The sequence below is a fragment of the Globicephala melas genome, chromosome 14 (genome assembly GCF_963455315.2).
Source record: "Globicephala melas chromosome 14, mGloMel1.2, whole genome shotgun sequence".
Lineage (NCBI taxonomy): Eukaryota > Metazoa > Chordata > Mammalia > Artiodactyla > Delphinidae > Globicephala > Globicephala melas.
The window spans coordinates 59,939,492-59,954,606 of record NC_083327.1 but is presented as its reverse complement, the minus strand read 5'-3'; the positions used below and the strand labels follow the sequence as shown (position 1 = coordinate 59,954,606).

Genomic DNA, 15,115 nt, shown 5'->3' with positions numbered 1-15,115 from the left:
CTCTGTCCAGAGGAACGACCTAGTACCAAAGCTGTATTTCATGTCATCTTCTTAAGGTCAGGAAGGGCTGAAAGTGACGGAAACCAAGAAAATCAGAGAAGGACAAGGCTGGGAGGTTGGGATATAGGCAAGTTATGGCATTAGACCACCTGGCTTCCTGGTCTCAGCTCTGCCACTGACTAGCTGTAATGTTTGAGGCAAGTCACTTTGCCTCCATTTTCTGCTCTGTAATATGGGTACATGCCTCACAAGTTTTTTTTTCCCCCCAAAATGAATCACTTGGTAAGACCTTTATAGAAATATACTCACAAATCAGGAAAAAAAAAAATCTTCCTTCTCAGGCCCTGCTTTTGTTTCCGATTGGACGACACCACAGCCACACCATGGTCCATTCACTCTGGACGCTCAGAACTGGAAATGCCCCTCCTCCTACAATCAGGCTATCAGGCATTGATCTCGACAGAAGATTCAGGGTTGGTTCCTTCCTTAAAGACAGCTATGCATAAATAAACTGTGATAGTTTGCTGTAACCCCAGGGTATAAAAAGTCCAAAGAACCTGGGCATTCTGAGTTTGTGTACACTTGGTCTCAGGCCTTGATTTGTCTGACAGGCCTTGGAGAGGGAGAGTATAGACCGCACTCACCTAGGGCAAAATCAGCTTGAAACAATGAAGATGTTTCATGCTTTGTTGAATATGCTAAGTGTCACTGCTCTTGGAATAACCGTCTTGCTGAAAAACTGACACACTTTTCCTTCTGGTATGTCTTTGCCTAAATTGTTCCTCCCTGTGCAAGATTAACTAATACCATCTGTGAATATTCTTGGCCCTCACTCTCAGCCTGGGCTTGAATCTGCCTGATTCTTTTCTGTGCCTCTTTTCAAAGGTGCAGGAATACAAGAGCTGCCCCCCCGCCCCCCAACGCCCCCAGCTAAGCGCCAAACACTGTCAGAGCTCCGGTTCCCAAGCCTGGAAATCCTTTGCTTCCAGCTCTGCATCTGAAGGCAAAAAAACAATCCTCCGGAGATTCGGCCCTCCCACTGCCTGTGATAGGCTGCTTGGAATAGCAAGAGCCTGTGTCACCGAAAAGGGCAAAGCTTTCGGAAATAGAAACAAAGTTGGTCACAAATCACATTGGCTTTGCCCGAAGTTTTTTTTCACCTTTCTTTAGCATGCGACCATGGGGAAAGTGACCGCTCGTGTCAGTGGGGGAAGTCAGGGTGGTTTAGTGCCCAGGGAACGGCTGTAACTTCTACGTGACCATGGTACCTGTTGAAAACGCAGAGGCCCCCAGTCTGCTGAAACCGAAGGGGCCAGCAGCCGAGACTGATGGCAGCGACAGAGACAGCGGCGGCCGGCATCCTCCCTGGGCGAGAGGTAAAGCGAGGCTGCAGGGCTCGGGGACCGCGAGAGGAACGAGCTGGGCGCGTGTCTCACTCTGTGTGTGTGTGTGTGTGTGTGTGTGTGTGTGTGTGTGTGTGTGTGTAGACGAGGGGACAGGATCTGCTGGGAGGAGTGACAAGGAACTCTGATGTGAAGGTTGAAGTCCCACTACTCATAAGCTGGGTGCCCTCCGCCGTGTTGACGGTATGATGTATAAATATTTTTCATATTGGAGAAATTGACTGGCAAGATAATCACACGTGTAAACACACCCACACACACCCCCGCATACACACACTTTTTCATTTATTGTCACAAATGGATAATCTGTAACAATTGGACATTATAACCACCATTCCAAAAATCAGCATTTTAAGGAAGCTTCATAAAATTATTAGTTATATAATGAATAAATACAACTTTCTTTTTAAGTTCCCAGCATCTGTTTGTAATGAATTTGAGCATTATTTACAGCCTAACACCTCTGCTTCGTCGCTCCTGCTTTCTTTAAAACTGGCCTTTCAGGCTGAGGTTTGTTTCATACTTTTCCTTGCGGAGGTGAAATTTGGAAAAGTTTTAATTCATTTCAGTTATCTTTGCTAAACCAAATGCCTTTCTTCACTCCCACATTTACAATTTTCACAAACACATTGCACACTTTTAGTTGCCTTTTCCTCTTCAGTTAGTTTGTTCTCAAAGGAATAGGAACTAATCGTAATATGAAATGAAATCAAACACAAATACTGCCCTTCTTCCCACCGCTTCCCTCAGCTCTGCTCCCTCTAATCATATAATACATTCCCACCCCATATATTGGAATTTCATGCATAACCAAAAACACTAAATGATATGAAAGGCATTTTACCTTTCACCTTGGGATGGATCTGTGTACTTATGTTTGCACAGCGGGTTTGATGATCCTGGAATTGAATCCACAACCCCTCTCAAGGAGGAACTGAGCGGCCCCTCCTTGGGAACTGAGACCCTCTCCTTATCCCCTGCCCTCTCCCTGCTCAGCCTTCCCTGCTTCCCTCCTTCTAGTCAAGAATGAATATCTGGGGTCACCTTACACTATGTCTCAGCCCTCTCTTCAGCAGAGCTGTCCCTTTGTCTAAGTGTGATCTTTGGTTCCTAAGTCTAAGAGGAGACAAAAGAAATTTGTATTCAGGGGTAAAGAGGAAGAGTGGCAAAGTTCTTCTCTCTGAATTCCGGCAAGATTGAGCTCTAGGGTGAGCTGAGGTGGTGATATTGACAAAAGGGTTAACTAGATAGGGTCACTGATAAATGTCACAAAGAAGATGAAAAGAAATTTGTCCTGGAGGGGCCTCCATGGTAACAATAAAAAATGGACTATTTAGTTTTGATATGTCTTTGAAAGCACAGTGTACTACTCTTAATAGGTTAAATTGCCCAAGTTCACAGTGATCCCAAAGGAAGCTAACAGGTATGTGTGCTTGTAAAGGTTGAATACACACACAAAATTCAATTTATAGTGCAACTGTTTATGCCATTGAAAAGAAATGATAAATGAACAAATACCATAAATTATCTTTTACATTTAATTTTAAATGAACCTTTATCGTGTAGAAGAGGAAACCTAAATGTTTTTCTTAAATCCTTAATTAATACAGCTTTGATGGGTGCTGTATGTCGTTTATATTTAGACAAATACAAACCTTTTATTATTACTTTTGTAAGTTTTCATAAATTATCTTAAGCTTTCTTGGTACCCAAAGGCATTATACAGATCTATGTGTATAATGAATCCATAGTACGGACTTGCTCTATGGTTTTGACAAGTTATTTCACCTCTCCAACTGGGATTGTATTTTTGTATGATTTACGAAGATGTTGAGGTTTAATGAAATATTTGACAAATACTCCTTTCAACTTCTTTATATTTTAAACTTCCATAGTTTCATCCAGGAAATTCTGAGTATTTAAAACATGCTTAAATTATCCTACTTTTCCTGCATTTGAAGGTTGTTCTTCAATATAGCAAGTTGTTCTATATTCCTAGATGAAAAAATTAACGTGCAAAGAGGAATGAGTTATACAACCCAGGACAAGGTCATTAAAACATTTGAGATATTGAAAAATGAAACAAAACAAAAACCTTAATCTCTTTGATTGTACCCCCTTAATGTTATTGTGGGTAATGAAAAGTGTTGGCAGGTTTTCCTTGGCTAACCCCTCTAAACTGGAAAGAATGCTCTGTTTCAATGGCTAGAAGCTAATGAATTTAAATTCATTTTCAAAAAGCTATGGCTCAAAGTGGGTACATTTTTAGTAAACCTTTTAGTGTTCATAGACACGTTATAATTGACCTTGTAGGGCAGGTTGAGCTCAATTTTAAATCTCGCTACCTCGAGCCATCAACAGATATAGGTGAGGTGAGGAACATGGACTGCTGGGGCATCTTACACAAGGAGAGCATGAGTCCAGAAGATGTGTGGTTGGCCCACGTTCACGCGGTGGCTGATCAAAGCTGACCCTGGTGGCCTGTGGCCCAGGGGGCCTGCTCCTTCATCTCAGGATCTGGGTCTCCCAGGCTCTTCTAATTCATGATTCAAACAACTGGCTAGGAGGAGGGTTTCCTTAAGTCCCCCATTACCCCACCAGCGCTGCATTTTCCTCTCAGATCTGCCCAAAAGGTCAGAAACCAAGAACAATATTCACCGTATGAGTGTCGGTTCTCCGCGCTGCAGATCCAGCTGCCGAAAGCAGTGGAACCCAGATCGCTAGAACTAGACTCCGAACCAGCTGAGATTTAAGAAATGCACACTTCTGCTAATGAGGTGAATACCCTATGGCAGTTGTTCTCAAACTTGTTTAAAGCTGTGAACTCCTTTTTGCAAATGGAAGCTGAGTAGGTGGTCAGTATGTTAAGACAAGTAAACGTGGTGCCTCTTTAGTGGAGCTTTGGCTGTGAGACCAACAGACTGGTCACATTGGGAAGACCCAGGCCTTGGCCATTCCCATTTTTCCAGGCTTTCCATATATTAAAAAGTGACATCTGAAACTAATATAATATTGTAAATCAGCTATACCTTAAAAAAAAAGCAGAGATAAAAATTTTAATAAAATCTATACAGTATTAAGTATCAAAAGAAAAAGTGACAAAACTCTTGACAAAAATCGTGTCCTTAAAAACATGTGCATTTAACAAATTGATGGCAGTTACAGCAGCAAAAAAAAATGTTGTGTAGCTTGATATTCCCAAGGAAATGACGGAATTTATAGACACTTGAATTTATGAGGGACAATAGATTTTTTTTGACTGGAAATAAGACCAGATTTAAAGATAACCATCTCCCCTTTCTCTTCAGTCAGCTTATCTCTGGGGCTGTACCTTTAACCTCACTTGGAAATCATATCAAAAGTCTAAATTTGAGGCTTTTTGTGACAGTGAGGCATGGGCAAATGGCTTCTCTGGGATCTCAGAAGGGAGAGGCTCTAAATAAACATGGCGGGAGCTGTTTCACCGCCAACTCTGGGTGGTGTTTGGCTCGCGCAGCAGGGCTCTTTTCCTCTCTAATATCACATCACAGAGAGAGCAGAGGGATTGCCGCTTGCCACAAACCACCTCTAGGCTGCTGCAGCAAAAGGCATGTATTGTGAGTGCCTGTGTTGGCAGGGCCTGGCAGACAAGGCCAGGCCAAGGAGCCACCAACAGTGCCATTGACCCAGAGGGCCTGAAATTACCCAGCAAACACCAGCATGCCTGAACAGGTTTTATAGCCAATGACTCTTCCGATAGGTCAGTGCCTCTGTCCAGTTGTTAAATATTTTAAACATTACCCTTCTGTCCGGTAACATTGCCAGCGGGACCTGAGTGGCTGCGTTCTTAGGAAAGAGACTGGTGATAGCTGGTAGGACCCTACTGTGATCCCTCAGGTATGTTTTTTGTGAATTCTCAAGGAGGTGCTTTTCAGTGGTCTAGACCTTGTAGAAGCTGATAAAAACACAACTCAAAATACAATGAGTCCACCCTGGAACTGCCTGCGGAAACTCCAATTTACACGTATGTATCTGAGGTGAATCTGAAGATGCAGTCTTTTGTTGCTGTAGATGTGTGGTATGGTATTTTTCATTCAAGAATACTTAGTTCTTCAACCTGGCTTCATCGCCTCATCTCACTAGGAGGAACTGAAGTATAATACTGTTTAGCCTCAGGGTTCAAAAAGTTCTAAAAGCTCCAAACAGGCCTGCATGGGTGTGGAATTAGCTTTGGGCTTTTAAAGGTTTGAAGCAGCTTTTTATTCAGGTTGTATGAGCAAGAACTGGCTTTATAAGATTCTTAAATTGAACGGAGTCGGGACTCCCAAGTTCAACTTTTTTCTCATGAAGTCTTCCCCAAGAGGATGAGTTAGTGAATAAAATAAGGCAATGAGGGCTTCCCTGGTGGCGCAGTGGTTGAGAGTCCGCCTGCCGACGCAGGGGACACGATTTCGTGCCCCGGTCTGGGAAGATCCCACATGCCGCGGAGCGGCTGCGCCCGTGAGCCATGGCCACTGAACCTGTGCGTCCGGAGCCTGTGCTCTGCAAGGGGAGAGGCCACAGCAGTGAGAGAACCGCGTACCGCAAAAAAAAAAAAAGGCAATGAAAGCCACGTGAAAGTACACCAAGTCACGGTGGTAAGAAAGGAGAAAAGCTGAAATGTGCTTCTTCCCAAGGAGCTATTTGACCAAATACCAAATGAGGATAATTTCCCATCCCATCTTCCCTCAAAAAGTACCCAATCTCTGGGACTTCCCTGGTGGTCCAGTGGTTAGGACTCTGCGCTTTCACTGCTCAGGGCCCGAGTTCAGTCCCTGGTCAGGAAACTAAGATCCCACAAGCTGTGCGGAACAGCCATACAAAAAAAAAAAAAAAAAGCACAGAACCTGAAATCCCTCCAAGTATCTCCCAGATGAAATGTTAAGCCAAATATATTACTTCCATAGTAAATCATAGATTCACATGGGTTTTGTTTCTATTTTATTTTGTTCTGTTTTGGCTCCTTGGTATTACTTCTCTTCCTGCGTCGCAGCACATTCATTTCTGCATTTGCACAATGGCTATGCTTCAGGGATATACTAATTTTTCTATACAATTTAGGTAGAAGTAATAAGACAAATAATTTATCACATTATTCTCATTTTAGGACTTTTCATTCTTTTTGAGCATGACTCACTGTATACTGTTGTACCAAAATATCAGGGAGAAAAGCAGTCCTTTGACTTACAGGAGTATTTTTTTTTCCCTTAAGTAAATCAAGGGTTATTAAACTTTAAACTGGTAAGTTGTGCTTCCCTTGGAAGTAATTGTTTCTCAAAAACATTCATGACACAGGTCTGCCTGGCATTACTAGGCTCTGGGGCTGTTAGCTACAACCATATTATTTTATTTATATTATTATTATTTTTTATAATGTATTGCTCCTGCATGCACCTGTTTCCCACACGTTGTGGAATTTGGGAGCCATGTGCAATGCTAATTTAGAAGTGACATCTCAGCCTCAGATGTGCAAGGTTTTTTAAGAATAGGGGAGGGAATTCCCTGGCAGTCCAGTGGTTAAGACTCCACCCTTCCACTGCAGGGACAAGGGTTCGATCCCTGGTCAGGGAACTCAAAATCCTGCATGCCGCGTGACGTGGCCAAAAAACAAAAGTAAAATAAATAAAATAAAATAGAGAAGTGAAGAAAAAGGAATAGGGGAAAAAGTTGTAATTTTAATCAGTTGGTATCGTGAAAGAACATCCGTAAGCTAATGAATATTTCATTTCTGTTGGGACACAAAATTGTGGAAAGCCCAAGGCAAAAATCACAGGAAGAGTTTTTAATGACATAAGCCCAATTGTGTAGATATTGCCAAAAACAGAGGAATTCAAGAATTTATGAAAAGGCAGAATTGTTATGCTGGAAGCAAGGTATCACTTTACTTCCTTTGCTATCAGTAAGAGACTGTTTCAAAGTTCTACTTCAGTGTTATGGAGATTTTCCCCCATAGACTCAGACTAAACAGATCTTTGTTGAATGATTTTTGTGGGCAACCCAATGAGGTAATATTACCCCCCAGTTCACAGATAAGGAAACTGAGGCTAAGAGAGCAACAGTTAGCATTTACCAAGCACTTACCAGCATGCATCAGCCACTCATCTATCTCATTTATTCTCATAACAACTTTATGAGTTATGTAATATTATCTTTATTTTAGGAATGAGGATGCAGAGGAACAGAAAAATTAAGGGACGTGTCAGGGTCTAGCTGGTAACTAACCAGATGCTCTGATTCCAGATTGTACCTTCAGCATTCAGCCAAGGTACCTCTGGGAGAGAAGCAAAGTGACTTGCTCCATGTAGCATGGATAATAGCCCAGAGATCCAAGCCTCAGTATCCTAAATCCAAGCCAGGGTTTTGCCCACTTGAATGATAATACCATCCAGCACCAATGTTTCTACTGCCTGGTCTGTTCCATGATCTGATCTGTGAATTTGGGTACCCAGTATACGCCTTTCAGAACTTTTTTGCATTCTGTTTTAGCTATTCTCTGATTTTCCATGTGACATGTCTTTTTCTATAAGATTATAAATTCCCAGATAAAATATATATTCTTGTACTTATCAGAGCTCTGAGCTAACTGCAAGTGTTTAGAAAGTACTGTGTAGCTCATAAGAGGGAGGAATTATGCCTTTTCCTCTGTATTTCCATTAGGGATCACATGCAAATGGCACAAGTACAGCCATCTTGTAACCTAGGAAATGTGTCAGCACTGTGATTGGATTGACCACCGTGCTGATTGCACTGTCCATATAGTTGAAACTGTTTGCCATCTGTGTCCAAGACAGTACTGCCATGGAGTACATGCTTAATTGTTAAATCAGTGAGTGAGTGAAGAAGTGTTGGTTGAGCTGAACTAAAAAGCATTTAATTCTGCAATACTTATTGACCACCTACTGTGTGAGACCACCTACTGTGTGAGAGGTACAGTGTTGGATACTTCACAGTAAAAAAAAAAAAGATATCTAAGACATTATCCAGGTCCATAAGTTTTACCAAGTCATCAGAGACATAAGAGTCTAAATAATGACAAGACAATCATTTAGCAAATATTGAGTGTCTCCTAGAAATCAGACATGATGCTAGACCCTGGGTCCAATGGTGAACCAGTGACATTCATGCGATGCAAATACTTACTAACAATTGGTGATGAGAGAGAAGAGATCAGGAAACCTACAAGGGAGGAGGTGGTCAGACACCTAATGCCACAGTAGAGCACAGGGGGCAGCTCAGCCAGTTTTTGAAGGATCCTGGAAGACAGTATGGCTAAGCTGAGTCAAAGTATCACTGAGGCCAATAGATTTACAGAGAGAATTCTAAGCAGAGAAGATAGCTTGTATACAAGCTGTGTACAAGCACATTCAGGGAACTATGAATATTTTTGTCTGATGAAAGCACAGCGTTCAAAGCAGGAGAAAGAGGGTTATGAAAACATCTGAAGGTGTAAGTAGGGACCATGTTATGAAACCTTTGTGTGATAAGTATCATGAAAGGAGGAATTCTTCGGAAGAGATCCTACTGGTTTATAGAAATCAAGAAAAGTTTCTGAAAGTGATGAAAGAATTAGGGAATCTTGGAAAGCTCCACCTGCATGGCTGTAAATCCTTCAGCTCTATGGGATCACCATTCCTTTAATATTTAAACAAAGTAGCTCCAGCCCCCATAACGTTATTTCCACACGCCCTCCACCTTGCTCAAAGCCTGCCCTTGCTCTTCTGCCCTCACCCATCCTCAAACACACCCAGTACACCTTAGGAGTCTTGCGGTTTCTGATCACTTTTTTTTTTTTTTTTTTTTGCGGTACGCGGGCCTCTCACTGCTGTGGCCTCTCCCGTTGCGGAGCACAGGCTCCGGACGCGCAGGTCCAGCTGCCATGGCTCATGGCCCCAGCCGCTCCGCGGCATGTGGGATCTTCCCGGACCGGGGCACGAGCCCGCGTCCCCTGCATGGGCAGGCGGACTCTCAACTACTGTGCCACCAGGGAAGCCCTCTGATCACTTTTTGCACCAACTTCCTGTTTCCCCTGGATTTTTGCCCTTCAGTTCCTGCAGTTTGTCTTTTCTCTTATCCCTGCTCCAATCCATGCGTGGATTACAGCCCTTTTCCTTCATATACTCAAATCCCATTCACACAAGTTCTTTGTCGATTCTTACTGACAAGTTGAAGAGAGCTATAGTGCAATTAAATATTAGGTGGCCCCATTCATAAAATTCTCCTGTCAAATCCACCACAGGAAATTTCTTGTAAACCAACTTTTCTAAAAGCTACAGGCCTCTTGCACTATTGTTCCCTTGTCTTCATTCCCCATCCCCCAGAACTTGACAAACTCTCCTGACCTTTTCTTTCATTTATCTTGTTTCTGGGTTCTGTTGGCCATTCTTTCTTTTCTTTTTTTTTGCAGTACGCGGGCCTCTCACTGCTGTGGCCTCTCCCGTTGCGGAGCACAGGCTCCGGACGCGCAGGCTCAGCAGCCATGGCTCACGGGCCCAGCCGCTCAGCGGCATGTGGGATCTTCCCGGACCGGGGCACGAACCCGTGTCCCCTGCATCGGCAGGTGGACTCTCAACCACTGCGCCACCAGGGAAGCCCTAGGCCATTATTTCTTGATCTCTCTCTCTCTCTCTCTCCCTCTCTCTCTCTCTCTCTCTCTCTCTCACACACACACACACACACACACACAGACACACACACACACACACACACACACACACACACACGAAAATTCTTGCTTCTTGGCCTTTTCTCCTGTTCTCCCTCTCTCTCCCATAGCCCACCACTGTATTACTAACATGACGCACGGGCTTTCCCCTTGACCCTGAGGTGGCCATCTAGGTATTCATTTTTAGTAAATAAAGTGCTCTTCCTAAGAACTTTACATCCACAGGCTTTACAATATTATTTTTTCTGCATTTCATTTCCTTAACTAAAGAATTTTTAAAGCACTGAGGGTGATTCTCAACCATTTTTGAGTACCTGGACTCCTTTTTTAAATTGAAAAACCTGGACTCCTTTATTTATTTATTTTAATTAATTAATTAATTAATTTTTATTTTTGGCTGCATTGGATCTTCGTTGCTGCACGCGGGCTTTCTCTAGTTGCGGCAAGCGGGGGCTACTCTTTGTTGCAGTGTGCGGGCTTCTCATTGCGGTGGCTTCTCTTGTTGCGGAGCACGGGCTCTAGGCATGCAGGCTTCAGCAGTTGTGGCACGTGGGCTCAGTAGTTGTGGCTCGTGGGCTCTAGAGCACAGGCTCAGTAGTTGTGGCGCACGGGCTTAGTTGCTCTGTGGCATGTGGGATCTTCCCAGACCAGGGCTCAAACCGGTGTCCCCTGCATTGGTAGGTGGATTCTTAACCACTGCACCATCAGGGAAGTCCTAGACTCCTTTTTAAATAGAAAAACAACTTCAAATTCTCACATAATAGTTTTCACAGTTTTATATTTATTGATTAGAAAATATAGAATGACAGAAAGCTACTCTGCATTCACTCGCACTTTGAATTAAGACCTTTTTTTCAGTCACATCTACATATGTATGAAATCTTGAAGTACAAATATGTATGTTACTATTTTTCCCAATGTTTAATAATCATTGATGGGATGAGGATCCTTTCTGAAGACTTTGCCAATTTTCAAAAGTCCCTCGCTCACCGCAACTCACACACGCTGAAAATCTCTGGAGACATCAGAGGCCTCTGGGTAAAATGGCTGCTGGTTTGTTCTCCAGATTCACCCCCTCTTAACTATCTATTGAAAATCCCCTTGAAAAGATGAAAAGAGATGCAAAATTACAATAGAATTAAAGCCAGATATATTCATCAATGAGTTAGAACTTACCCCTAAATAAAATGCAAATATGGGCCTAATGTATAAACTAGGGCGGTAATATTTTAGCTCTCCACAAACTCTCACTCAGCACCCCTAATGAGAGAATTTTCATCAATCAAAGGATGACATCTCCACAGACTCCCCTGGAGCTGCTTTTTCGGAGGGTCAGAAGGTTTTGCTCCATAGTCCAATTCCTCCCACCCTATCCTGTCACCATCACTTCTCTTTCTATATCTCTTAAGGGCTACAATTTTCAAGATTTCAGCAACTCTGGCTGGCTCGTTGCATTCTAGAATGTGAAATCAGTGTTAAGAAGAGACAAAGTCCAAATGAGCCGCTGGAATGGTACATTCTAGAAGTTGTAATTTTGCATGTATTGTTTATGACAAGCAAAAAATGAGAGTCTGTTCATAGTCAGGGGACCAAAAAGTGGAAGAAAAAAAATTCCTTTCTCAGTCCAGTGGGGTCACTCCAGAAAAATAACTTCCAGACATCAGAAATTTGGCTAGCAGCTGTGCACATCAACTGCTCCTTCAAGTCTAACTACGAGAGTTTCCAACTGCAGCTGGGTGGCTAGACTAAGGTGTGTCAGACACTGAAAACCCAACAGCTTTTCCAACTTCCTTCTTATTTCTTGGTCTTTCCCATCTGGAGAACTAGAAGATTCAGATACTCACTTAGTCTCTCTTGCAGCCAAGTTTGACTGTGGAACTCACTAGTTCTGGTCAACGAGACACTAGGGCAAGTCTTTGTAGGGGAGGAAAAAGTTTTCCTCAACCTTTTTAGGGCCTGTGGCTGAGTCCGAAAATTAAACTGACAAAGACTAACAGAAAAGCATCCATATTTATTTAATATAAGTTTTATGTGACATGGAAACCTTCATAAGGAAATAAAGACCCAAAGACATGACTAAGCCTGAGTATTTTTATGCTAGATTTGATGAACAGTGGACAGTCATGAAAATATGACAGGTCAAGGAGTATGAGGTAAGTGTAGTGAGCCAGGGGAAACTTAGCAAGCCTGTTTGTTTGAATTCTTCTTGGTGCCCCTTTGTCTTCTGAGATAAGGATGTTCTTTTCCTCTAGGTATAACAGAGAGCACCTCTCACATGAGGGTTTTATGACCTGCTTCGGGGGGAAGGGCAGGGGGAAGGCTAGAGCCACCTTCCTGTAACTGGCATTTTCTCAAATTCCTTCAGCTTAAAATATTCAATATGCCAAGGGGTTGTATTTTGGGGTAGCATGTCCTGAACCCCATCATCTTCCAAGGTGCTTCTGAAAAGTTCCTTCCCTGATAAAAGGAAAGAGGCACATGGGAATAACCCCTTGCCCTAAGCCTTCTTCCATTGTCTGCTGCCTTTGAGTCTGGTTGTGAAAGCGTCTAATATCTAGAGCTGTGACAGCCACCTTGCACATACGGTGACAGATTGGGGACAAAAGCCAACCCTCTGAGGAGGCAGGAACAGAAGGATTCATAGAGTGTGAATCCTTGTAGACACCAAATTCAACTTGGTCTTCTCACAAAGTAAACAATAAATGCCCATGTTTTGCAGGTTTTTGGTTTCCTGCCATCAAAAATATCATAAATGATTTGGGGGCTGGGTAAAGAGAATGTGGCAATCTGGTTATTGTCAGGCACATTTTAAATACAAAGGCAAAGCATGCGTTTTAAGATTTCTCTTTACAGGAAACAAATACATTTTGGACAGCATCTGATTTCTGTTCTCTATAATTAAAAAAAAAGTGGACTCTGTGGAAAAAAGAGATGCACGACAACATCTGGTGATAAGAGTAAATTGAGGTGAAGATGGAACTAGCTGAGATCAGAGATGCTAATAGACCTAATATGAGATGTGTAAAGTGTCAGAGTCTAAAACTGCAAGAGCAGAATTATTATCTGAAATCTGTGATTCAGAGGATAAATAAGAGAAGCTATTCTAGGATGTACATAAAAAGAACAATAAGATAGAGATGAGGAAATGAATATATTTAGCTAACATATAAATTATCATTCCAAAACAAATGGGAAGGAAAAACCCCTCAAAATACTAGAGGAAATCTTTTCTGAGTAGGAGAACTCAACCAGTAGCAAAAAAAATTTAGAAGAAACAAGTACTCTGACTTGTCCTGGTGCAAGTTTCAAATTGAAGGAAAGATGAAAGAGAGGAAGGAAAGAAAGAAAAGAATGAAAGTCCTACAAGGAATCAGGCAGAAAAGGAGTGTTAACAACAGAGCAAAATGCAGGGAAGTGTCCTTACGCCCCCTCTTTATACCTCCCCAGTCAACAGAATTTGGAGAAGATTAATTTCAGAAAAGTGTGTCTGTGAAAGTACTACCTGGGGTTGGAAAAATAAAAGGAAAGAAAGTAAAGTTCCTACCTTTTTGTCCTAGAAAGTCCAAATAGTAGGTATAGAGGAAGGCCACATTTTCTGTTGTTCTGAGTTCCATTGCATGTTAAAGAGAGGATGGGGGTACGGAGAGAGGTGGGGGGAGGGTGGTTAGATAAAGGATAGTGCCCAATATTTACCATCACAGGGAGCACCACACATGGTCCAAGGCCAAGAGGCAGCATCTGGAACTTTTGACAGCTGTTGGAAACACCATACCACAACACCACACTCTCCTCTCACCCTCTGAACAAGGGAGCTATCTGATTAAGCCAGCGCTCTCCTTCCCGGGCATCCAATAGCCTCTGCAGAGCTCTGGCATCAGGTCCTGTGTGGACCCCCCCATACAGACTCTACTCTCAAGGGACTCCCAATCTAAGCAGGAGACAGACTAACCCAGAGTGCTGTAAGGCCCTGGACACAAAGGCAGGAGAGAGAAGAGAGATTAATGCTAACCACAGAGAGGCAGTCTGGAAGATTTTGTAGAGGGGGGATATTTGAGCCGGATCTTCAGAGACTCAGGTTTCCCTAGGCTGTGAAGGAGGGAGGCCAGATGTGCCACGTGCTGTAAATGAGGGACAACAGCATGAAGAGAAACACAAGTCTGGGAAAGGGCAGGCATTTTCCAGAAACAACCAGTGGTGCAGAAGGCCTGAGAATTGTGCCTGAAGACTGTTGTTGGGACATGAAAACTGGGTCCCCAGAAAGGAGACTGCTAAACATGGAATCTGAGTGACTAGTGAACAAGCCTGTGCATGGGGCTGACATTAAATAAAACATAAATATACGAGTGACAGTGGAACACTTTAGAGTCCCTGCAAATGGTGCCACATTAACTGGCTAATAACAGTGCTGAAAGCGCTATAGAAATACTGATTGCATGTTGTTCAGGTGCTAAGCATTTATGTAAATATAAAGTTCCAGCTGCTAACCCTTAAGTCATACTAGGTATTAACCTTAGTCTGTTGACCAACCATGGGGAAGAGAGGACCAAGGATTGGCATTTGCGTGCTGTTACCATTCATTCATTTATTTATTCACTCAACAGATATTTATTGAGGATTGACCTTGTGCCAAAGACTAGAGGTAAGAATACAGATGTAAAGAAAGCAGGGTTTGGGGACTTCCTTGGTGGTGCAGTGGTTAAAACTCCATGCTCCCAATACAGGGGGCCTGGGTTCGATCCCTGGTCAGGGAACTAAATCCCACATGCATGCTGCAATTAAGAGTTCGCATGCCACAACTAAGGAGCCCTAGAGCTGCAACTAAGGAGCCCGCCTGCAGCAACCGAGACCCAGCGCAACCAAATAAATAAATAAAAATAATAATAAAAAAAAGAAAGTGGGGTCTTGCCTTCAAGGTCTCTCTGTGTAAGAGGGGAAGACAAACAGGTCAATAAATGAGTGACAGAAGTATACCTTCATATATCTGAAACCCTACATTCTGTGCACAGCAGGAGTGCAGAGGGGCTAGGGTGGG

At 42.9% G+C, this 15,115-nt stretch overlaps 1 protein-coding gene across 1 annotated transcript in view; it reads left to right on the top strand.

The window, feature by feature from the left end:
• Positions 1 to 1,091: 1,091 nt before the first annotated feature.
• SLC2A12 (solute carrier family 2 member 12) overlaps positions 1,092 to 15,115 on the top strand; it is a 59,032-nt gene continuing 45,008 nt past the window's right edge. Inside the window, exon 1 of the mRNA XM_030853411.2 lies at positions 1,092 to 1,376. Within this exon, the coding sequence (XP_030709271.2) occupies positions 1,262 to 1,376 (115 nt within the window). The 5' untranslated portion in view covers positions 1,092 to 1,261. The remainder of the gene's footprint in view (positions 1,377 to 15,115) is intronic.